The sequence below is a fragment of the Mercurialis annua genome, linkage group LG3, assembly GCF_937616625.2.
Source record: "Mercurialis annua linkage group LG3, ddMerAnnu1.2, whole genome shotgun sequence".
NCBI lineage: Eukaryota > Viridiplantae > Streptophyta > Magnoliopsida > Malpighiales > Euphorbiaceae > Mercurialis > Mercurialis annua.
The window spans coordinates 387,701-412,877 of NC_065572.1; the positions used below are offsets into that span (position 1 = coordinate 387,701).

The 25,177-nt window shown below is 32.4% G+C and overlaps 4 protein-coding genes across 4 annotated transcripts; 2 read left to right on the plus strand and 2 right to left on the minus strand.

Moving 5' to 3' along the window:
* The first annotated feature begins 1,152 nt into the window (after positions 1-1,152).
* LOC126672417 (E3 ubiquitin-protein ligase ORTHRUS 2-like) lies at positions 1,153-6,245 on the plus strand. The gene is made up of 9 exons (XM_050366366.2): positions 1,153-1,746; positions 2,487-3,019; positions 3,252-3,377; positions 4,184-4,283; positions 4,380-4,441; positions 4,521-4,623; positions 4,951-5,086; positions 5,207-5,424; positions 5,595-6,245. Exons 1-9 carry the CDS (start codon positions 1,297-1,299, stop codon positions 5,949-5,951), a joined length of 2,085 nt encoding a protein of 694 aa, XP_050222323.1. The 5' UTR covers positions 1,153-1,296; the 3' UTR covers positions 5,952-6,245.
* A 198-nt stretch (positions 6,246-6,443) lies between these two features.
* Positions 6,444-8,592, minus strand: LOC126672418 (uncharacterized). The gene is made up of 5 exons (XM_050366367.2): positions 8,250-8,592; positions 7,792-8,146; positions 7,105-7,175; positions 6,805-6,903; positions 6,444-6,693 (listed from the first exon to the last, which is right to left on the minus strand). The coding sequence occupies exons 1-5, from the start codon at positions 8,469-8,471 to the stop codon at positions 6,583-6,585; spliced, it is 858 nt and encodes a 285-aa protein (XP_050222324.1). The 5' UTR covers positions 8,472-8,592; the 3' UTR covers positions 6,444-6,582.
* A 4,674-nt stretch (positions 8,593-13,266) lies between these two features.
* Positions 13,267-15,568, minus strand: LOC126675535 (ethylene-responsive transcription factor ERF113). The gene is made up of 2 exons (XM_050370189.2): positions 15,130-15,568; positions 13,267-14,224 (listed from the first exon to the last, which is right to left on the minus strand). The coding sequence occupies exons 1-2, from the start codon at positions 15,251-15,253 to the stop codon at positions 13,584-13,586; spliced, it is 765 nt and encodes a 254-aa protein (XP_050226146.1). The 5' UTR covers positions 15,254-15,568; the 3' UTR covers positions 13,267-13,583.
* Positions 15,569-20,506: 4,938 nt separating this feature from the next.
* Positions 20,507-24,914, plus strand: LOC126674776 (OVARIAN TUMOR DOMAIN-containing deubiquitinating enzyme 1). The gene is made up of 10 exons (XM_050369284.2): positions 20,507-20,734; positions 20,848-21,006; positions 21,534-21,599; positions 21,691-21,774; positions 21,893-22,015; positions 22,662-22,714; positions 22,922-22,971; positions 23,080-23,180; positions 23,491-23,781; positions 24,464-24,914. The coding sequence occupies exons 1-9, from the start codon at positions 20,522-20,524 to the stop codon at positions 23,755-23,757; spliced, it is 1,116 nt and encodes a 371-aa protein (XP_050225241.1). The 5' UTR covers positions 20,507-20,521; the 3' UTR covers positions 23,758-23,781; positions 24,464-24,914.
* Positions 24,915-25,177: the final 263 nt, after the last annotated feature.

Genomic DNA, 25,177 nt, shown 5'->3' on the forward strand with positions numbered 1-25,177 from the left:
GAAATAATTTAATTCTTTTAATTTTAAAATTATATATATCAAATTAATATTAACTAAAAATACCATAATCGGATGTGAGAGTTCCAGAAGAGGATAGTTCAACTTCTAGATGTGGGAGGAGAATTTTTTTTTTTAATATAGAGGCCTAATTAAAAAAATATAAAAATGAAAAATAATTTAACCAATATCAATCAAACCACTAAAACCCAATTAAAACACTCTAACCCCGCAATATTTTTTTATTGTCCTTTTTTTCACGCCACTACATTTGCCAGCTACCAATTAAACACTAAATAAAAGGGTTAACCCATATAGAGGTCCCTGTATTTTACACATTTTTTTCCGTAAGTCCTTATACTTCATTTTTGTATTATTTGGTCCCTCTACTTACCTATTTTTGATTTTCAGATCCTTTATGAGTTTTTTCGGTCGTTTTGTGTGGCTGGAGGAAACAAAAATTGTAAGTTGAGGGACTGGAAAAAACTCACAAGAACCTGAAAATCAAAAATAAATAAGTAGAGGGACCGGATAATATAAAAATGAAGTATAAGAAGCTATAGAAAAAAAGTGTAAAGTACAGGAATCTCTATATGGGTTTGGCCCTAAATAAAACCCGAAAAAATGATCCTATCGCGGTAAGTACATAGACGACGAAATCGTCGTATAGGTTCAATGTGCTCGTCTAAGACGAGCAGGTCTCCAACGAGATCTGCTCCTCTCTTTTGAGAATGGAAAAGAATTAAGAAACGTCACCATAATTGTTGCGGGGGTGGAGGTTGAATAAAATAAGTTGGTGAGTTGGTTTTGTTCGATTGGATTTGACTTAGTTAGGTTTTTTATTTTTAAATTCTTTAATTAGTATTTAAGTATGATTAATTAGAGTAAATTATGATTTTTATGATACTCACTCTCTGATTAAGGTGATATGTTAGCAAAAGGAGTTTTTTGAGCCGCTTTACATAAGTTTAGGGTATAAATAATCGATTTTTGCTATTTTGGACTTTTTCGATACTAGACACAAATTGAGGGGATAAAGGGATCATTTGTTCATTAAAAAGATTCTGAATCTAAAATTTGCGAAAATTCAAACCTAAACTGAAAAGAAGGAGAAAATAGAAGTCCCATTTCATATACAACCCCGCTATAAAATTTCACTTTTTTTAAAATCCAATCCTAAAAATGAAAAGAAGGACGAATTTCCATAGGCAGTCCCGCGATATTTTTAAAACCTAAATGTTTTAATCGCTTAAATAGTGAAATTATCCCATTTACCACCAAAACCTGTATTTCTCTCTAATGGCTCAAGTCGGCGATCTTCCCTGCGACGGAGATGGCATTTGCATGATCTGCAAAACAAAACCATTGCCAGATGATTCTCTTAGTTGTAAAACTTGTGCCACTCCCTGGCACATCATCTGCCTCTCATCTCGCCCTGATACCTTGGCGGACGCCCTCCAATGGGACTGCCCTGACTGCTCTATGCTAAATCCTACTAGCACGGCCGTCGGAAAATCCGAGGATAATTCCTCTGACTTGATTTCCGCGATTCGGGCGATCGAGTCTGACGTGTCACTCACTGAGCCTGAGAAGGCTAAGAGACGGCAGCAGCTCCTTGGTGGAGGAGGAGGCGAGTCCGGGAAAGAGAAGATTAACTGTACTGCTAGTGGTAGTAATGAGATACTGGATATTCTTGATGCCGGATTAAACTGTTCCTTTTGCATGCAGTTGCCTGATAGGCCTGTTACGGTAGATCTATCTTCGTCTAACCTAGTTTTTATTTGTTTTAATTCAGCTACATGATAACTAGTGACTCTAGATTTCCCCCTGCAAATTTTACTTTTGCCTTTGAAATTAGTAGTTAGATTCTGCAGGGACGAACAATTGCCCAGAGATTGTGTGTCTTCTTTATGGGGCTTGTTCTGTTTCAAGTTTTAACAGAACCGAATTGACTGAATTGTGCAGATTGCAATGGCTTTAGCGTGCTACATTTTGTGGATTGTAACACTTTTATTTTCTTTGCATCCCCATTTTTTTTCTGGTTTTGATGTCACTTGATATGAATAGTTAAATTCAATTGGCATATTTTTTTTTCTATATTTCTTTCCTTTGTTAGCTTTCTTGATTTGGCAAAATATCATTATTCAGTCATAACATTTAATCTATCATTTTTTTTGCAGTTTTGTGTTGTGATGTTTTATGATATACCTTTTCGGTTTTCGGCAATTACTAATTAGTTATGAAGAGATTCTTTGTGTTCTCTTTATTATTTGCTTCTTAATCTGTTTGTAGTTGATAAATTCGTGGAAGTGGTATTATAATTGATTGCACAAGTCCATGCATAGACTTTATTACCATATAGTCTACGTAACTTAATATGAATCTACGTTTATACTCTTTTTATTGGCGTGGCAAATAAAATAGAATATTTTTCTCAATATTTTGTTGGTACTCGGTACACTCATTGTCTTTTTCCTCTGCTGTTTCAGACGCCATGTGGTCATAATTTTTGCCTTAAGTGTTTCCAGAAATGGATTGGACAAGGAAAGCGTACATGTGCAAATTGCCGCAACCAAATTCCCGCTAAGATGGCAAGCCAACCCAGAATAAATTCTGCACTTGTCATTGCCATCCGAATGGCAAAGATGTCAAAATCCAATACTTCCGGGAGACTTCGTGAAGCAAGTCATTTTGTTCACAATCAAAACAGGCCGGACAAAGCATACACTACAGAAAGAGCGAAGAGAGCTGGAAAATCTAATGCCTGTAGTGGAAAGATCTTTGTCACTGTACCCCCCGATCATTTTGGGCCCATTCTTGTTGAGAATGATCCAGTAAGAAATCAAGGTGTTTTGGTTGGTGAATCATGGGAAGATAGGCTGGAGTGTAGGCAATGGGGTGCTCATCTTCCCCATGTTGCAGGAATTGCTGGTCAGTCAAGTCATGGCGCTCAATCAGTGGCCTTGTCTGGAGGTTATGTGGATGACGAGGACCATGGTGAATGGTTCCTTTACACCGGGAGGTATCTTTTGCAATGCATGTGTTTTTTTCCAAAGTCTTGAGTTTACTGCATAGGTAGTTAGCATTTAATTAGCTGGAGAGCATTGCACTATACATGCTAATCTAGGCTACTGTCGATTCTTTTTTTCCAATTATGTTGTACATAATTGTGATTATAGTATTCATGTTAGTTTATTCTTTTAGTATTCTTGTAAATTCATTTGTTTTCTTGTCTGGCAACTTGTGGTAAATAGTGGAGGAAGAGATCTCAGCGGCAACAAACGCACAAATAAGGAACAATCATTTGATCAGACCTTTGAAAAGATGAATGAGGCATTAAGATTAAGTTGCAGAAAGGGATACCCTCTACGAGTTGTGAGGTGAGTGGTCATTATGTATTGTTTCTCATTTAGTTTTTATACTCTTGGTATTTTCTTTATGCTATTGAATGTTTTTCTTTTATCTAAAATGAATGATTGCTAACTGGCTTGAATGCTAAATTCAGTCTCCTCTTCTGTGTGCATCATAACTACAAATTTACTAGTACAGTGATATAAAATAGCATGTGAAGCTCATATGTGGAAAAATAAAATAGGCTTCTCGCACAGAAATTCCCAGTACGTGTGGTTTTGACTTTTCATGAAAGACCAATATTTATTGATTACAGTTAATGAGCATGCCAAGTATGGGAAAATATGGACATTGCAGAAATCACATTTTTTATAATAGGATTTTAATCTTCCATCAATATTTTTTTTCAAAAAGTTTATAGGTTGCAGCGACCTGTTTGCATTCATTAATATCGTTAATTGCGTTGACCAGATTAGTAGCAAAAAAAAACCTTAATTGAGGAAGGAGCATTTAATATCTGAAATGAGGAAAGAGCACTCTTCAATGTAATACTTCGTTTTCTTTTAAAAATTTGGTCATTCTAACTGTTTCTTGTATTAGATGTTCTCTACAATGCTTATGGTGGTGGTTACCCATGCATTTGGTCTGGAACTTCCAAAAGATCTACTAGTCTGATTTGAAAGTTATTTATTTGCGAATTTACCTAATTTGTCGCCCTTCCATTTGTACTAATTCTACTAGAAAGATGAAGTAAATTTAAGCAGTTATTTACATGATAAATATCCCTTTTTTCGGATTCAATATTTTTATCTAAACGTTTTTCATTTGCGTGCAGATCTCATAAAGAGAAGCGTTCTTCTTATGCTCCAGAAGTAGGAGTGCGTTACGATGGCATTTATAGAATTGAAAAATGCTGGCGTAAAATTGGAATTCAGGTAAGATTCATTGTACCCAGTTGAAACCATTGAGGAGTCGACCAGATAATCCATTTGCTAAATGTGTTTAAGAAAAGTTTCACTTTTTTCTTCTAGGGCTACAAGGTTTGCAGGTATCTTTTTGTGAGATGCGATAATGAACCTGCACCTTGGACAAGGTATGTTCCACTCCCTCCCTCCCTCTCCCTCTCCACATCTCTACTGTCCCTGAATCGAGTGTGACATTTTGAAATGCAGCGATGATCATGGAGATCGTCCGAGGCCTCTGCCAGCTATTGGAGAATTAGAGAATGCAGTTGATGTGACTGAAAGGAGAGTATCTCCGTCCTGGGATTATGATGTAAGCAACACTATGTTTCATCAAACTTAAGACTTTTCCTTTTACACTATTAGAGGGGTTATCTCTGTCACTTATATAAAGGATGCACACAACAAAGCTATTTACTTACCAGTTGTATCTGTGTTGCCAAGTAATTAGTTTTTACATGCTTGATTAGTGATATATGCTACTAAGGCACTCCCGTGTTTGATGATAGACACACAAAATTTAAGAGCCATATACTGTCTGTTAGCGCTTTTTCCTAGTTGGCATAACCTTTGTTGGTACATGAACTTGGTGATGAGCAATTCTATTAAGAATCCTGTAAAATACTTTTTGACTCCTCAGGAAGAAAAAGGTTGTTGGATGTGGAAGAAACCTCCACCAACTAGCAAAAAACAGGTTGCTGTAGGAAATGGAGAAGATGGCAAGAAAATGAGAAAATCCAAGGGACGGCAACCTGTGGGAGACAAGCTTTTGAAAGGTGCAATCTTTTGTCGAATTTGTTCTTGCAAGTTTTATGTTCTTCATTCTGAAATCAATTAGCAAGTGTGGATGCTTTGTGATGATGATTATAACCAACAGAAAATCATGAACGATGCAGAATTAAGCTGTCAAATTTGTCGAAAGGTGATGAGTAATCCTCTTACTACCCCATGTGCGCATAATTTCTGTAAAGCATGCCTAGAGGATGCTTTTGCTGGTCAAAGTTTCACCAGGCAGAGAACATGTCAAGGCACACGAACATTAAGAGTGCAGAAAAGCATTATGAAGTGTCCGGCCTGTACAAATGATATAGCAGAGTTTCTTCAAAATCCACAGGTTGAAGTTGACTGGCTACTTTAATTATGTTTCGTAGCTTAATATTCATTGTCTTAGAGCAGTTTTCTTGTATGAAATATCATTCAAAGTTGTGGAATTTCTCGTTAATAGTAATAAACTGGCAAGCAATACTGAAGCTTCAGTTGATAACATCTAGCTTTGTTTAGCAGGTTAATAGAGAATTAATGGGTGTGATTGAAGCATTACAACAGAGAAATAAAGTGTCTGAAGACTCTGATACAGTTGCTGATGCAGAAATGTGTAATATGAATGGTGAGGTTCTTCAAGAAGCCAACGGTAACATTTTGGGGGATCAGTCAGAAATTGAACAATCTGATGGTGTGGATGGTGAAACTGTAACTCATAGCGATGAATCTGAAAAAGGGGACTGCAATGAACAGCCAGCTACCACTGAATTCAAGCAGAACTGCAGCAGAAAGAGGGACAATGATGTTGGGGATCAGCTGATAGAAGATGCTCAAGTTCCCACCAGAGGCAAGAGGGTAAAGGTGACTGTAACACAATGAATAGTCTGGTGCTCTTTCTGGTCATGAAAGAAGTTTTGTTTAAGCCAACTCAGGCTTCTGTTTATAGAAGAGACTTTTGTTGATGATACAGGTACTTGGTGAAAGCCTTCTATGTATTTTCCTATTTATGTCTCTTTGGCCAATATCTGGTACTACTTTACAGTCTCATGAAAACATTGTAAGGTCATGCAACACATATTCACCTCGAACATGGAACTCCCATCTCCTTTTGGGGGAAGATTAGGTTTTTTAACCTGCAACCTGATGGGCATTTTGATGCCCTTGCTATGATTATGATCTCTCGCACAAACGTTTCTTATGCAATCCGAGTAATTTGATCTGAATAGTTTGGAACTTATCTGAGATTGAAAAACAATAGATTGCCCTATTTTCCCAAGTTCAATTTCTCCTGCTGGAGGTATTAAACACAACTATGTCAACGGCTGTAAAGTAGTCCTAGATGCTGGTAGTCAAATATATCCACGTTTGGCCTTTGACGCAAAGGATATTTTGACAATATGTAGTACATTACAAATTTACAAGCATATATTACATATGATGGCTAGTCAAAATTGTATATGAACCTTTTCCCTCTTCAAAATAAGATGTCATGTTTGATTCAAAATTCTAGCTAATTAAGATCCTGGATGAGCTTTTGCTGCTCAAGCTTTTTAATCAAAGCGTTCTTTTCATCTTCTGTGAGAGCATTGAACATGAAGACGGATTTGTCACCAACATCATCCTTAAAAACACAAGAAATCATCAGGAAATAAACATGCTGTGGGATCTTTTATTTTCTTTAAATTAGCGTTGCATGAACAAAAACTGAGATGAATAGTATCAGATAAAGTACCTTGATGGGCTGAGTGAATTTCCTTCCAGCAAATATCATAAAGAGGACCATCCATGTACCAAGTAAAGCAAGCTTTTGCCCATCACCCATTAAATTCGTCTGCAAATTACAATGAATCCCATTAATGGATTGGAAATACAGGATTTAAAGGAAAATAAAGCAACAAATTAGCAAACAAGATGGGTGTGATTAACATATAGGCTTTTTCTAAACCAAAGACTTAAAACGCTATATACTGCATATAGTAAATGAACTGCTACTTGATATGTATGTAGTTTGAATAAGTTGCAAGAGGATTACCAAGTGCCCAAGAAGCAATGAAGGTATGATGAATGTTAGAATACCGGCTTCCAGCTTCCCATAGCAAAGTCCTGCCCAATATTTCAGTAAATCAGCTTTCTTAAGAAAACAACTGTTTTGTTGACTGAAATATAGAACTAAACCTGGATTAAGTTTACTCTCTTAAACTTCGTTTGGTTAAATTCTACTCTAGAATTCCTTTCATTTTTAAATGAGCTCATTTAAACAATTCTGCGAAACTATTTAAATAGAGTTACAAAATGAATTTTTAAGTAAACCAACCACAACTATATCTATTTACAACTGAGTTTCATATAAGTTTGTGGAATTCATTTAAACCAAATGCATCTTAGTCCCAAGAAAAGGTGAAAATTGAAAATATCACTGGTCTAACAAACTCAAACTGAACTTCCGATGAAACAATTTAGAAGCAGAAAGCTAAGCATATTCAATTTGGAAAGTAGAGCAGGAAGTAGAAATAAGAACCTTAGTCTGAAATACATAAAGTTCAGCAGCTTGTTAAATTATAATTTCAGGATGCACGAAACAGTTTAATTAACACAAACATGTAACTAAGCTGTCTATCGTACAAAAAGATTCAATATAATATGGAAAAGCTCAAAGTAATGCCAAAAATAACAATGCAGTAAGTAACTAATTGATCATCAGAAGCAAGCGGGTGGTTACCTTCTTTGAAGACGAGTCCCGTAAGCGCTGCAAATAGAGGACCAACAAACCACACAGCAGTTGGATTATGAACGACATACTGGACCAAATTCTCACCAGCAGGTCTAGCAAGAGCTGTATATGTGGCGAAAGATCCGAGAACACCAAGTGCCCATAAAGCCTGAAGTGTACGTTTAATTTCAGTTACATATATATGAATCAAAAACAATGATAATCCCAGTCCTCCAGCTCCAACAGCAAATAACAAATCAGGGTTTATTTCCCTTAACCAAGAGTCATTAGGTAAAAATGCTTCTGATGCAGCAATTACAAACGTAGAAGCTGCAGTTACCAGCCCTGATCTGTATAAAATCACCTGTCACCACAATTAAGTCTATCGAATCAAATCACCAATTATTAACAGTGACTAATTAAGAGAAATTCAAACAAATCAACAAATAGAGATAGAGTAATTTAACCTCTCGAACGTCGGTTTGGTCAAGCGTCCAGTCACCATAAACACCTCTAAAAACAGGTGGTTGTAGAGAAGTCGGAGAGCTTTCGCCGGTAGCTTGGCACTTAGTTGTTGAGACGTTTCTGAGCTTAAACGACACCGTTCTCGCCGATATATCATAGTTGGTTCTGGATTTTAAACCACAGGTTGTGAGCGTTGCTGAGGGTAAGATAAACGACGCCGCCATAACTAAATTAACAACCGAGTCTTTTAGCACTGAGGCAGCCTCAGGTAATTAATTTTAATCGTAAATTCATATTTATCCATAAGTTTTAAATTAAGAATCGGCTCCATTGGTTGAGAGAGATGATATGGTTTATCACAGTAAAAGGGACCCCCTGTGAAATGCAATCTACAAGTTTTACTTGACACGGCGCCGTTTCCCTCCACAAAAAGCAGTGGCAGCTAGTAATTCCTCAAAATTCTGACCAGAATTAATTTTTAAGAGAAATATCGATTGATTACATACCAAAATTTGTATATAATTATAATTTCGTTTATATTTGTGTTAGCTCAACATTTGAATTAAGCATACAGGGGATTATTTACTACTGAATTTAATTTGCTTATGTTCATGTGGGGTTCCAATTTCAACAAAGGGATTTCTACTTAAAGATTCTCCATCAATTTGTTAAATCTTTTGCGGTTTATTAGAAGTCTTCATGAATGAAATAATTTTTGAAAAGAATAATTTCTAAGGATGTAAATAGACTTCTGAAAATTAACAGAAGGCAATATTTTTTAGTTTTGCACTTAAAATTTCATTCTTAAACTTTTATTGTGTTGCTGTATTTCCTTTAAATGATTGACTGTTAAATTTTATTTATTTCTATATCATTATACAGTCGACCCTCTGATAATTAATAAACACGGTGGTTCAAAAATTTATTAATTATTAGAATTATTAATTTATTGAATGTATAGAAAAATTATAAAAGATATTTTAAACCATCTACATTAATAAACCTAATATTAATATTATATTATAGAAAAACTAACTAAATACACTTTACAATCACTCAATTTAAAAGACACAATTTTATATTCAATTTAAAAAATATCAATTGATATCAAACCAAAAAATAATTATTAAGAAGTTGTATTTATAAAGTAAAATAATTTTTAATATTTTTTAAATTAGAGATACCGTACTTACTTTAATTTGTTTATCTAATAACTTCTTTTAAAATTTCTCAAAAGAATAAGAAAGTCATAATTTGATGGTATTTTAACTTCTATTTTATGAATTAAGATTAGTATTGCCTCAAATAATTCATCAATTGTTATATATTATTTAAAAAAAATATCTCTAATAATTAATATTCATGTAAAATATATTTTAAATTTTATTAATTATTATATAATAGAATTATTAATTATCCGACGTGGAACGAAATTGGTTCTTTCAATTTTTTTATTAATTATTAGAATTATTAATTTATAGAATAATAACTATTAGAGGGTCGACTATAGTACTAAATAAGCTGTATATCAATTTATCTCAAATATAATCTAACTTTTGACCAAAAAAAAACAGCAAAGGGACATATAATTCCTCTAACTTAATACAAATAAAAAAGATCTAAGTTTATGTTTTACGATAAAAATAAATTCACAGCTTGTCAATATTGGCAAGTTCATATGATCTTGACTATAAAAATCATTCTCAAATTACGGTGTTAAAATTTGATAAACTTTGAGTTTTTTAGCATAAAAAATGAAGTTGAACATTTTGTACAATAAGTTGAAGGTGTAAATAGAAGTTTTGGTGGGTCCAATTTTATGGAATATTGAAAAGGGAGAAATTCTTGTGTGAATCTAGTTCACCAAGTGGGATTGTGAACCATCCATTAAATATATGACACGTGGCGTAATTAATATGAACAACCAATTATTAAATAGCCTTATGTTTTAAATAAAAAGACATCCAATTAATAGGTTATTTAATGGTCGGTTGTTCATATTAATTACGCCACGTGTTATACATTTAATGGGTGGTTTACCATCCCACGTGATGAACTAGGTTCTCTGAAAAGGGACGATGACACGTAGGGTTGGAAGAGTTTTGATTGAAGGAGAAAGGTGGATGTGCACATAACTATAGAAAGAAAGAAGCCGCAAAATTTGACGTGGAAGCCGAAAGCATTCTGATTACACGTCAACATCTAAACCAATGGCCCCCCACCTCTTCTCATTTTGACCACGTCAGCTTCCACGCCGCTTACGTGGGATATCTCATGAGACTTTTGTCGTTATTGAGTTCAGCCAGTGGGCCATCTTACTTTGTTGTAGTGTGCGGAATATGCATGCGTAAAAACTTGTGCTTTTTTGTAAAGCTGTTCTCTTCTAGCCACTCATTGGACACCATCCATGAGTATACATATTTATAATATATAGATTTATGACGAGACAAAACAAATCAAAAGTTAGGGATATATTCAACCAAAAGAATTTTAGATGCATGTGTTCATGTCAGTCATCATTTCTCACACACAACACAACCCATTCTCCTTTAGTTTGCTTATTCTGCCTGCTTCTACTTTTATGTTTTCAAGTTGTTAATTACTTGTCCATAAACTTTTGCCCTTAATTAATTAGCTTGGTTCCCGATTGATGATATATTATGATTAAGAAATCACCAAAAGGAAACTATAAGCTTCTTTTAACTTTATGATTTTCTCATAAATTGTTTTTCTTGTCACATGTAAAATCGTCGTGGCTTCTTTTTTCTCAATTTATATACTCTAACTTTAAACAAATTTATGATGATGTAATGTACCTTTAATTAGTAGATTTAATTTTAGTGCACGCATGCAACTTAGATTTGACAAAAAAAAGTTCTAAATAAGTAATTTTTTTAGTGATAATCTTGAGCATGGGCATTGAATAGCATGGGTTACTTACTACAAATTTGTTCATCTTTCAATTATGATCTTGGAAATTAAGAAACCAATTATATGAGTTGATAAGAGAAGGATAACAATGATCAAAAAACTTTTTAATGATAAAAAAAAGAGAAGGACAATAAATTAACTTGTTAGGTCATCCAATTAAATTACTTTAATTAAAATGGATTTCAAAATTTCAAATGTTTTTAATGTTATATTTAAATGTTGTGATGGTCAGATAAAAATATTGTTCTTAAACATATTTTAAATCATTCATGTCTCATACTAGCTACCTGTTTAAAATAGTAATTAACAAATTAAAATTGGAGTTAATTTTGATTTTCTTTTAATATTGACATGCTTATTTAATATGTTAGTCACTAGAACTTAAACGCCTCAGATAGTGGAATTATATGAAAAATACGTGTCGTATAAATCATACTGGCTACCTGTTTAAAATAGTAATTAACAAATTAAAATTGGAGTTAATTTTGATTTTCTTTTAATATTGACATGCTTATTTAATATGCTAGTCACTAGAACTTAATAGCCTTAGATATTGGAATTATATGAAAAATACGCACTACAAAAAATACTTGAATTAGCAGCAAATATTTTTGCTACTGATAATGCTAAAATTGTTATTATTAACAGATAGCATCAAATGGCGCTCGCGCTGCTAATAAAACGTTGCCTTAAGTAATTGGTAACAAAATTTACTGTAAAATGCTGCTATAACTTAACAAATGGCAGCAACTTTTGAAATTAATGTTGCAAAATATTTTTTAGCAACAAAAAAAAATTAGCTGCAAAAGAATTTGTTGCCAAATATAGAATTTCTTGTAGTGGCGTGTCGTATAGATCACATAAATTTTATTAAGAACAAATAGTAGAATTTATAATTAAAGAACAATTGTAATTATCTCAAAATAAAATGTACGAGTCGATAAAACTAAATTGACAAAATTCAAGAAAGAGATTATCTCCGATATTAGTTTGTTGCATGAGATAATTTATTCATAAGAAAATAGCTGAAAATGGCAACCACTAGGGCTTTGAAGTTTGACTGTAGAACTTGCCATTTTTCAAACGTTTGAACAAACTCCATACCCCCGTTGATTTTTCTTTTAATAAAATATGAAGAATATGTTTTTGGACAATGAAATGGATAAAGGAGTTTGAATTGAACTGCACAAGTTTTATAATAAGAATTGATCGAGTCACAGTAACATGATTGCCAATTAGAATTGTCTACATACAGACGACATCATTGCTTCACTCCAAAAATTAAATCAAAACCAATTTAGACTTTGAACTTAATGAATGACCGTGCACATTTATTTTACAGAAAAGACATTTTTTTTTATAACAAAAGGTTGTTCGCTATACATATTCTATACTACTACTACTTATTTGAATCGTCAATAACTCCACTTATAGTCCCAAATACATCCACTTATAGTCAATAACTCTAATGAGTAAATTATAAATAGATACTGAAAATATTTTTAAAAAAATATGTTAAATTTTTTATTTTTTTTTTGAAACTCTTCAGAGATAAATGTTTTTTATTTGCCAAAGCAGAGATAGATGTATTTGTTTTCTAAAAATTAGTCCATTATTTAATTAGAATTCTAAGGATTTTAACATAATATATGACAAATGACAGTCAAGATGCATCTTGCATTTATTTTAAGGGTTAATCCATTAAAAAACTCTTGTACTTTTATTTTTTATGTTTATGTGTTATGATAACATTTTTCAACAGATTCATATACTATTTATCTTTCGTTTAATAAATTATTTTATAAACGAAAGTTATGAGCGTGCAGCTTAATCTCCGTTAAGTGATTAATAATTTTCATCTAAAAAAATTTAAAGATATTTATACTTTTAAATTTACATTTATCTGGTCCTTTCTTTATTTTATTTTATTCAATAGGCTCATTTATTTATATATTTAAGTTTATTTGATCTCTCTTATTATACTTGCGTTACGAGTATAATGCACACTTCTTTTTCATTCAAAAAATGACCTAAAAATCAAAATAAATTAAGTACAAAGAAGAGAAAAAAAATTAAAGGAGGACTAGATAACAAAAAGTTTGATATTACGGGGGCCTAAGGATGGATTTGGCCTTATTTAACAAATAAAAATGCTGCTGCGAGCCAAATTCAATTTTGTCTTGCAGTCCGGACCTGCTCTTACAATCCTCATTAAAATTAGCAGAAAGGAGATCGTTGGAATGTGACTTATATTATCATCATCCCATGCATCCATAAAATACAATGCAGAAGATCTTCAGTTCTAATACAAAAATATTAGAAGCTCTTTCCATAGATCGATCATCTTATAGCACTGCAATAAATAAATGATAATATTTATACTAATAAGGAGAGAAAACATACAGCTACTCGCTAGGGTTACTAGGGTCCTTCCCATGTTCTTTATTATCAGAACTATAGGAGCTATCGAACCATGGCGAGTATCCCATCGGATCGTGTTGATGCTGACCCTGATCTTGATGCTGCTGCTGCTGTTGTTGATGATGCGATGAAAAAGTTGAAGATGGTAGATTGGATGAATAATGAGGAGAATAGGGGTGCTGGTTAAGGAGATTGGAAGTGTAATATGGGAAATTCGCATCGTTACTGGAAAGAATTTGCGCATATTGCAGCAAATCTGGGTAAGTTTCTTGAGGAAATGATGGTGCTGGAGCAGCAGCAGAAGGAAGATTATTATAAGAAGCCGGAGGAGGCACCGGAGTCTGATGCTGTCCTCTAGAAGAAACAGCAGTGTTACTTGAATCACCAGAAGCGGCCATGAAGTAGCTAAAGTCAGGATTTGGTTGAACTCGTTCAGGAAAATTAAGCTTAGCCTTTGTGCCTTTGAACTTGAGAGCTGCTTTGTCATATGCAAGAGCTGCATCCTCAGCAGTGTCAAAAGTGCCAAGCCACACTCGAGCTGCCTTCTTCGGATCACGTATTTCAGCCGCCCATTTCCCCCATGGCCTTTGTCTTACCCCTCTGTAGTGCCTCCTCCTTGTATTATCTGCACTTCCATTCATATCTCAATATCATATTTCCATTGATAAATGTATATATATACACGATAGAAAATTCAACAATTCATCCAGATTAAATAAGGTTGATAGGCACCAAGACTTTTTTAATATTTTATGTACCAAAAACTTAAAGAATATAAGTATGATTCAAATGAAATTTAACGAGAAGTGTTGGTCTTGGAAGACATGATAATGTACTTGAACCCTCTAGATTTTTTGGTTGGTGTGGTGTGTTCCCACCAATTTGCTACTCTATATAAAAACAAAATCGGGTGTCGCGCGCTTTCAAAATTAGGCATAACTTATTTTGGTGAACAAATTAGGCAGAATTTGGAAAGGAGAAGGGATTAAGGTCAAAAGGTTGAAGATAAAGGAATGCTAGTTATTCACGGAAAATACGAGGAGGAATGTGTCACAAAGAAGTTGCATAATGCTTATCTGTAGAGACATGAGCACATGCAAAACGACGAACACCTTGACATCACTCTATGCATTGTCTTTGCCAAGTTTGGTAATAAAGCTCCATATTATAAGGATTTGCTTTTAATAAGGAGAGAGACTGAAAGAAAGATAGTCCCTTACGGAAAGCAAAGATGCACTGAACTTGGAACAAAACCCTAAATTCCCATATCTACCCAAAAAAACAAATGAACAATCTTTTCCTTCAACTGTTGAGATATTGCTAAAATTTTGACAGCATATTAACAAGAAAGCCTAAAATTGGAAAAAGTTTATCACACTTCAAGCTATAATTAAATCTCCAGCTTAAAAAGGCAAACAGATGGTTAAAATTTCTAGCTACTACATAAAACTTTACTACTTTAACCCACAGTTAAAGTAAACTTAAAGATTTAAAGCAGAATATCAAGAACCAAAATCTAGAATTTGTTACCTTGATCTTGAGCTGGACGAGAGTGGTGAAGCTGGTGTTGCTCTATGGGAAGTGGAGCTGCTGATTGCACCATAGTAGAATTACTATCGATGCCTCGGGAGAGAGCTGAAAACATGGCAGACATATCTGTTTCAGACCAAGAAGCTGCATCTACTTGTTCTTTCTCTTTCTGCTCCGGTGTTTCCGATGGAAGTGGCCTCTTTCCATGCCTTCGATCCACTTTTATATAATTTATTTAAGCTTTATTTACACTATACCTATATATGCCTTCAATTTTATCGACTTAATACAAATTTACATCACTGCACCATTGAATGGTTGGGGTCTCAATTTGCAACCTTCGGCCTAACACTTAAGAATCAGATCGAAATAGTAATGGTGTAGGGGAGAGAGAGCAAAATAGACAAGGGAGAGGCTGGAAGAAGAAACAAAACTGATTTTGATACAATATATATATTTGTAAGTTGGAGGACTTTTGTACAATCATTTTTTAAGTTGGAGAATATTTTAATATTTTAGATGGTCTTTAATGAAAATGGATTTATATATTCATAATTATAATTAAATTAGTTCGATGTCCACACGTTGCGTTGGTGAAATTATATAATTTTTTATATATAATTAATGGAAACACATTTTATTAAGACCATAATAACGAACCGAGTTCTGTAAAAGGTTCGGCCAACAAAACTTCAAAACTCGCCTAGACGTAAGCGGCGATACGTATCGGCACGACCGAATGTTGAGAGATTCGCCTGTTTGAGAGCACGCTCATACCGATTTCGTCCAAACAAGATATTGGCCGAGGAGTCGATAAAACTCAAAAGACTGAACTCTAAAAGATATAATCTTATTAAAGTGATCCAATGCAAAAGTCAACTAATAAAATAATTACGGAGAGAATATAGAAGATAAGATCTTCTAGAATAAATCAAAAAACGTTCATATTTAGGACTTTTCCCTAACTAAAGAAAGATAAGAGATCATGCTACAAAGTAGGAATGTCTTTCATACTTCGATTATACTCTCCGATGCTTAAGCCAGTAGATCAAACTTATGAGTTTAACTAATTTTGATCGGTCTAATTAAAATTTAAATTTAATAAAATAAATTTTGAATAATTTTTTTTCTATAAAAAGCTTGTAACATAGACAAATTTTATTAATTATATCGTACATTTAAAACTCACATCGATTCAATAATTATTTCATTTTTAAAACATTGTTTAAATAAATTATTTATTATGCATAAAAAATAATTATTTATTATGACAAACAAATTCAACATAGAAATATGAAGTTATCTTCTATCTAATTTCTTCTTGAGCAAAAATATAATTGAATTTGTACTAGTTCTTTTGAGTTGAGCTACCGACAGGCAATAACGCAATTGAATAATCATTTAGTGAGAGTTATTTTTGGACTCAGACAGCCAAATTATTTGAAAAAACTGAGAAAAATTAAGAGAAAATGATTAATTTTCATGGAGATATAGTACTACATAAGCTTTCCATTCGTACTTAGAATCGATAAGATGTTGTCAATAAGAGAAACCGCTTACAAGCTTACGGGTGTTGCATTAAACATTATATATCAAATTTGATTAAAACAAATCGAAATTACTCAATTATGATTACATTAGTGAGAAGATACAATTAAAGTTTTGATTTTGTGAAAATACTTGTTGATTTTAATTTCCAAATTGAGTCGGTTTCTCTTTAAATTAAAGAGAATCAAACACAAAAATTGAATCTATTTTTTTGTTTGAAAAAAAATTTGACTCTATTAATTAATAAACAGAACAGAGTACAATAATTTAATTATGACTCCATCAAAAATGGACATGTAATGGGGATGATTAGAATAATAGAAGTGATGCGAAATGAAAGGGATTTAAGGCAGTTTACATCATGGTGTATGTCATCCATGCCTTTATGATTGGAAGCCATGGAACTAAAGGCTTGTACCACCCCCAACATAACAATGTATTTACCTAATTATTTCAACATTCTTATGAGTAGTGGAACATTTCTCTTTATCCTTGCTCTATAAAGCTGACTTTTTTTCTCAGTTGAAATATTATGCGTTATTTTTTTAATTTAAACAATCAATTAATCTCTATCCACGAATTTATAACTCAATTAGTTAGGAGGAGGTCCAAAATTTTAAAAGTCTTAAATTCAATTTACAATGGAGACATAATATTGGGGATTTATGAAAATTTATAGAGTAAATTTGAAGTTTGCAAAAAAAAAAACTACAAGCATTAAAAGCGTTAGCTAAAGACATAATGACATATATAAATATTTGTAATACTTGCAATACTTATATATAAATATCAAATATTAAAACTGTAAGTGTGTACAGTAATTTCTATTTTATATGATTTTGAAAAAGAAGAATCTTTGAATATCTAAAATAGAATTTGAATATACGAGAGAGTGGCACATTGATAATTGATTACATTACATAACATCAATCCTGCTCAATAAACAAGAGAAGCATTATATTTTCAGAGTGTTGTGTTGAATTCTTGTAAAGTGTAATAAATGAAACGGAGAAGCATCATGCTGTGCTTCTTTATATTACGGAGTAATTTGGATTTAAGATTGGCCATAGTCAATTTAAACTCTAATACTAGTTTAGAGGCAAATTAGAATAATTTATAGAAGAATTAAGCTGTTTTAAATAAACAAAGAAAAAAAGAAGCCAGTACATATACTACTAATTATTGAACCACTTGAGATAAGAGACCTACAAAACCCACACTACATTATCCGTTTGACTATACACCGAAATTGGCTATTGAATGACTTCACCTAATTAAAATTTGACCTTTGACTTCACTCCCACATTCCACATTCAATGTTTCAAAAATCAATTTAAATTGAAGACTCTAAATTTAATACTCAGTCTATTTATTTTTGTTTTTAGCATTTTAAATTATTAAATTATTTTTATTTTTAATAATTAATTAATTAATTAAATAAATAAACAAATATATAAAATAATTTTAACTAGATTAATTTCAATCAGCTAAATTAAATTAGTTATAGATTTACTAATAACAATAATGGTTGATATTTTACACTTTAATATTCGAAGTAATTTTATATATATATATATATATATATATATATATATATATATATATATATATGTTATGAGTCGCTTTGAATAGTAAAAATATTTTGAAATATTCTATGAATCAATTATCTAATAAATATTATAGGTAGGTATAATTTATAATTTTTTTAATTTATTGGTAAACTAAATGAATATATCAATAGTGGATGGAATATAACGAATGAAATTTTTTGCTTGGCTTCTAGCTAGGGACAGATTATCTTCTAATGATTTGTTGGTTCGCCGAGGGATTATCAGTGTCTCTTCTTGCTCATTATGTGATTGTTTGGAAACTAACTCTCATATTGTTATGCATTGCACCTTCGCTTGGAAGACTTGGAGCTACGTCTTTCGGCTTTGCAATCTTAGTTGGGTTATACCTTCTTCGGTTGATCTTTTCTACTATCAGTGGAATGCCATCTCGAGAAAGATTTATAGGGATCTTTGGCATCTTATATGGTTTTCGGTTTGTTGGGAGTTTTGGAAAGCAAGAAATCATCGTATCTTCAGTCAGAAAACTACTACTATAAATGTGATAGTCTACACAGGTATTACTAGAGCGCTCATTTACTATAGGAGCTTTCATCCTTGTTTTTCTTATTCTGGAAATGATGTTTTCAGAAGTTTTGATTGTTTTTGTAATTTTCATTGACATTAGCTCCTTGAGCTTTCCTTTTTGCCATCCACTTCTTTGTGGATGAACTAATCTACTTATCATTTATCAAAAAAAAAACTCTATTTTCAGTGACCAAATGTACTAAGATGCTATCTATTTTTATATCAAGAAATCTTTAAATTAAAACAAGGATACTTGCTTTTTACTTTGTAGAATTTTTTAATGAAAACTCTTGATATTATTTATGTCTTATGAAGCTCTACATAATTATAGAATTTTGGAAAATTACCCTTTACTACAGAAGAGTGGAATATTTACGAAAATACTACCTCATATTTTTCTTTATAAACAATACAAACTTAACTTTTTAATTTACAAAAATACTATTTTTTTATACTCTTTTATTTTTTTCATCGACATCTTTTACAATCCTAATTTTTTTCTCTTCTTTTCTTTCATTAACACCAATATCCACCTTACTAATTCACTACCATAACGCACTACTCGCCGCTGCCGCTGCACTCTACTCGCCGCCGCCGCTCACTTCTTCTATGCTTGCATATACTACGACTGTCCTCCCTTCCTTCTCGGTCCAAATATAAAATCGGATCTAAAAATACCAGATATGAAATTTTAGATCTAATATTTTCATATCTGAATCCGTTTTTTTTTAAAATGTATACAATCCGTATTATATACAGATTATATGCAATAAAATTGTATACGTATATAATCTGATTTGTATACAAAATTTGTATTAAATGTATATAAAATTGTATTTTTATAAATATTTTTAAAAAATAGTATTATTTGTAAAGGAAATGTTTAATTAGTATTTTTTAAAATATTTTCTATTTTTTCACTAGAATTTTTCATCTAAACTCTGAACTCTATTTTCAGATTTCATTTTTGGACATGTTATCTATGGACGGTTAGCCAATACATTACAGCCCAAGCCAATACTACAGCCCATGCTAGTACTTCTTGAAAGCCCAATTAAACTTTTGTCCTTTTCAGGGAAAAAAGTGGTCAATTTTATTTTGCCACATTCCAGGAAATCCTTGACAGTAAGAACCTATGAAAGTATTGGCATATAATTATGGATAAAAGACAGTATTGTCATATAATATTAGAACACTATGTTTAATTGTATTTTTAAAATTATGATTAATTATTTAATTAATAAACAGTGACTTTTATCACCTTTATAATTACTGATGATTGGTGAATTGCAAAAATATATATAATTGCCCAATCAAATTTGTATATATATAATTAAAAAAATAGAACACGCTTCTAGAAGGAACTAAACACATAATTTAGCGAATTACTGTCCAACGCTTATAATAGAACCAATTATTTAATTAATACACATACATCTTTTTTTTAAGAGTCAAAATACACATACATCTAAGGTAAGAAGTATATATTAATATGGCATTATAATTTTTAATTTGTTTTTTTTAATCTTCTAACTATATAGTAACTTTTTCTAATTGTCTCTTTCAGTGTAATATTTAGAAATAATCATTCAATTAATGGACATATATGAGATTTAGAAATCTAAATTTGAAATGGAGAATTATAAATTGGATTTTTATAGCTAAAAAATTTAAAAGAATTAAAGCAAAATTCCGGTTGTCCCCAAGCAATGCAGCAAATTCATATATTTTCTTTAAAAACAAAAAACACTATAAAAGGAGTTAGTCACAGAAAACTTACGCATACTAAACGAATAAAAGTTAAAGAGGATAAATGGCGATCTTTAGCAATTAAATCAAATCAAATCAAATCGAACCTAATTAGAAACAAGAACAATTTTGCAGCTGTAGATCAAATCATCAAACAACCGAACAATTTTCAGGTACTTTTATCTTCATATGATTTATAGTTTATAGTAGTGGTAGTAGTAGTAGTACTGTTAGTAGTATCACCAATTTCAAGCGTTCTTTTTCTTATGATTTTTGTGTGTTAAAGAGCAAGATGCAACATCAAGAAGAGAACGTAGCGGAGGAGACGAAGGCTAGCGTTGAGAATGAGCAAGATTGGGCTAATTTTGGAGACGAGGATATTATTCAACATCAGTCTTCTGTTCGCTCCATTGATGCCGATAAACTTCCATTTCTCAGTGACAAGGCATTTTTTCTTGTTATCTTGTGTTATCTCATCTTTTATTTTGATTGAATCTTACATTCTTATATCTGTTTCTAAATTGTATACAATTTATTTGAGGAAATAGTATTAGAATCTGTTTTGCGATTAGTAATTTTTTTGCAATGATATAATGTTCAGGTCGTGTTTGGATGTTGGAATGAATCATGAGTCCGAATTTACTTCAATTTTGAATTCTTGCAAATATCATGTAACTTCTGCATTGATTTCATTTCTTTCAAAATGCTTTACATTTTCTAAATTAAACTAGTGAGATTTATTTGCTATGATCTTTCCAAACATGAGAGTCGACTGAATAGAATTTGGTGGAATTGAATTCTTGCATTTAAGTTAAATCAATTTTTCTACCAATACAAGTTCTCCAAACACGAGGTTTGACAAAATTTAATTTAACTGATTTCTTGTGTTTTGTAAACTCTTTAAACACTATATTTTGGATAATTTAGTTCCATCCCATGCTTCTTTTGTTAAAGAATCAATTGAAACTGCAGGAACCTCTTTCTGCATTAGCTGCTGAATATCAATCAGGGAGCCCTATTTTGCTTGAGAAGATAAAGGTTTCACTATCCCTGTTTGTCTTTCTTTTTTTATTCATTTTATACAAATTCTTCAGAACCTAATTAGTAATTCGTATGGCTGTTTGTTTAGGTGCTTGGTGAACGTTATGATGCTATTAGGCGAACACGAGGGGATGGAAATTGTTTCTTTCGGGGCTTTATGTTTTCTTACCTTGTATGCCTTGTTGTTCATATGTTTAATGAGTGATTATTGTTCTTACAGTTTCCCCCTCTTTTCTGTTGTTTCTCTGATCTCAATTTTGTGGTTGAATACGTTGTGTTTCTTGAAACAGGAGCATATCTTGGAAACACAAGACAAGGCAGAAGTTGATCGTGTCAAAATAAATGTGGAAGAATGTAGAAAAACACTTCAGAATTTGGGTTATATTGATTTCACTTTTGAGGATTTTTTTTCGGTATGCCTTTTCAGTTTATTTCACTAATTTCCTGTACTAGTTTCTTTCTATTTTCCCCTTCCAGTTAGTTAATCAATACACTCACATTCTGTTATATTTTACAAAATGTTGTACAAGAGAATAACTCTCAGCTTTATTGCTAGCCAATTTAAGATCTTAGGAATTCCCTTTAGCTGGTACATGATATCATGGTTTTGGAATATGTGTTCCTTTTAATCACAAATTTTGAAGGTTCTTTGAGTTTGATTAATGGATTGATTGTTTCATTAGCAAGCCTAACAACATACTTCTCCCACTCAATGTAGGACGTGTCTAATTTTCATTTGATCTTGTTGTTTTTGTGAATATAAATGTTTGTCAAGTAGTGCCATTAGTGTAGGTTCTTTGTTTGTTTTCTCGAATCCCTATTACAACAAAGAAATAGGAAAATTGTTTAATCTCCAGTAGGGTGCACGGCTGAACGGAGGTCAATTTCATTTTTTTTCTCATTTATTAATGAATCAATTAATAACTTACAACAAGAGGATTATATTTTACAACATTTACTAGAAAGAGACGGGTTGCTATGTGCAAGTTTTTTATGTAACTCCTTAATTAACTTAACGATGGATGAATTAGTTCTGATACTAAGGTGAAAAAATTTCAGTTATTCTTGGAGCAGTTGGATAATGTTCTTCCAGGAAGTGAAACTTCAATAAGGTAGAGTCCATTTTCCTTCATGTGGTATTTCTGTCAAAAATTTGAGTAGGGAAGTAACTTTAGTATCTGAAGCTCCACTCCTTGTGTTTCTTCACCAATAGCTGATATAGAATTCAATTATGTGCAGAAACTTATGGCATTTATAATAACCAATAATTTCTCTTGACTGTGTGAGTTGTAAATAAATGCCTTTCTTTTTACTTACAGTCATGATGAGCTTGTAGATAGGTGTAGAGATCAGTCGGTATCAGACTATGGTGAGTAACTTTAAAGACTTGATGGTTTGAATGAATTTTCCATCACTCTAAATAGAAAATGAAAAAAATAAATAAATGCAAAAAAGAATAATGGACTTTGTTGGTTAGTTGTCATGTTTTTCAGGTTTGTTACTTCTGGGGAAATTAAAAGACGCTCTGATTTTTTTGAACCCTTCATATTGGGATTAACAAATACAACAGTAGAACAGGTTAGTTCAAAATTCAACTTTCCAAGAGTTTTTTTCTGAGCATTTTCCTTCCATATCCTTAAAGTTGTAAGTAGAAGTTTTTAACATTCGGTCTAAATTTCTCCATGTATCATTCTCTTTGCTAATATTTTCTGAACCTCTGCATTTCACTGCATATGGTACTTGTTTAATTTTAAAGTTCCCTATCCTTGATACATAATTGTTGTTGCTGATTTCAACATAATGCATTTTTAGGTTTTGGTTATGAGTTTGTGTTTCTGAATTGTAATTTTTCTCTCTCCCTCTAATTTTGCAATCTGATTTGGTATAGTTTTGCAAGTCTTCTGTGGAACCTATGGGTGAAGAGAGCGACCATGTGCACATTACGGCCCTATCTGATGCATTGGGTGTGGCGATTCGTGTCATGTACCTTGATCGCAGTTCATGTGATACAGGCGGGGTTAGTGTAAATCATCATGATTTCCTTCCTGCTGCTGGCAATCTGCCAAATCCTACCAGTGATGGTTCTACGATCAAGGATCCCTTCATTACCTTGCTTTATCGTCCAGGACACTATGATATTCTCTACCCAAAGTGATGCTCTTGAGTCTTGCCCACCCTGGTAAGCTAATCTAAAACTTTTCTAGTCATAAGGGCTAGCACTTGTGTGTCATGGGTGGGGTGGGGGTTTCTCTATGTTCATTTTAATGGGATACCTCTAAACCACTCTTTGGACATCTCTAATTTAGCCATCTCGGGTGGACATTCTAGTCCTGCATTCTTGTGATTGATACTATTTAATAGTCTGCTAGTACCTATGGTCATTCCACACTCCACAGGCCTAAAATGGATGTAATCGAGTCGAGTTTGAGTTTGAGCTACTCTAGTTAATTATCGAGTCGAGTTTGAGTTTGAGCTACTCTAGTTAATTATCGAGTCGATTTCGTGCTTCAAAATATTCGGCTCGAAAAGCTTGTGAGCCTAACTGAGCTTTAGTTAATTACTTTTTTAGTTATAATTATATATATTTATAATAATACCTTTATTTTTAAACTTAAATTAAGATTTTAAATTTTTATACATATAATTGAGTCAAACTCGAGTCTAAAATATTCTAACGAGCTTGAGCTCCTAAAATCAAAATAAACACGGTTGAGTTCAAGTTGAGTTTCGAGCTTTAGATTTTAGATCCGAACCGAGTTTGAGCTTGATAGTTGTGGTTACACTCCTGGCTAAAAACTTGCTTAAATGTTTGTGTTTCAAGGTAATTTGTTAGTTGAATTGTTCATTTGCATATATTGCAGGCCGTTAATAGATTCCTGGTTAATCGTGGGGATACGCAATTGAAAATGACTGATGGCAGGAATCATAGTGTTGTAAGGCAAAGGCGTAACGCTGAATTGCTTTATGCTGTAGCTTTTTGAAAATATTCAAAATCCTTCTAAACAGTGCGAGTGAGGATATAAAATTGCAAGGTTGCTTAAAAACAAGGGATAATCAGCATTTGTAATGCATATCTTGGGTTGGTCCTCACTTGTGTGAATTTGCATTCTTGCAGAGGGCGATATACTGTTGATTCTGATTTCCTTTTATGCTGTTAATTCTTGTTGTTTCTTTGTACCCATACATAAACATATCATACTCCTGCAAATTGCAGACGATAGTATTTTTAGGTGTCAACAACTATATCATGTTGCCCCTGCCTGGTTGAGCATTTTGTCTGGAAAGTCATACCTGAGCTATGGTTTATTCTTAGCTTCCTTGTATAGTTTTAATTGAATGATGAGAGTAATTTGTTTCAAAGTGTTTTTTTTTTTGTCAAAATATAAATATAATTTTTTAGAATGTAAAATTGTTACTCCTTCTGTTCCAATATTATTATCGAGTCTAAAAAATATATTTGAAATTTTTATACATTTATCTTTATTTTTTGGGTTGATTACTATTACCTCCATGAGTTTTAAAAAACGACTATTTTCTCCCTCAGTTTTATATTTCAACTAACTAAAACCCCTCTA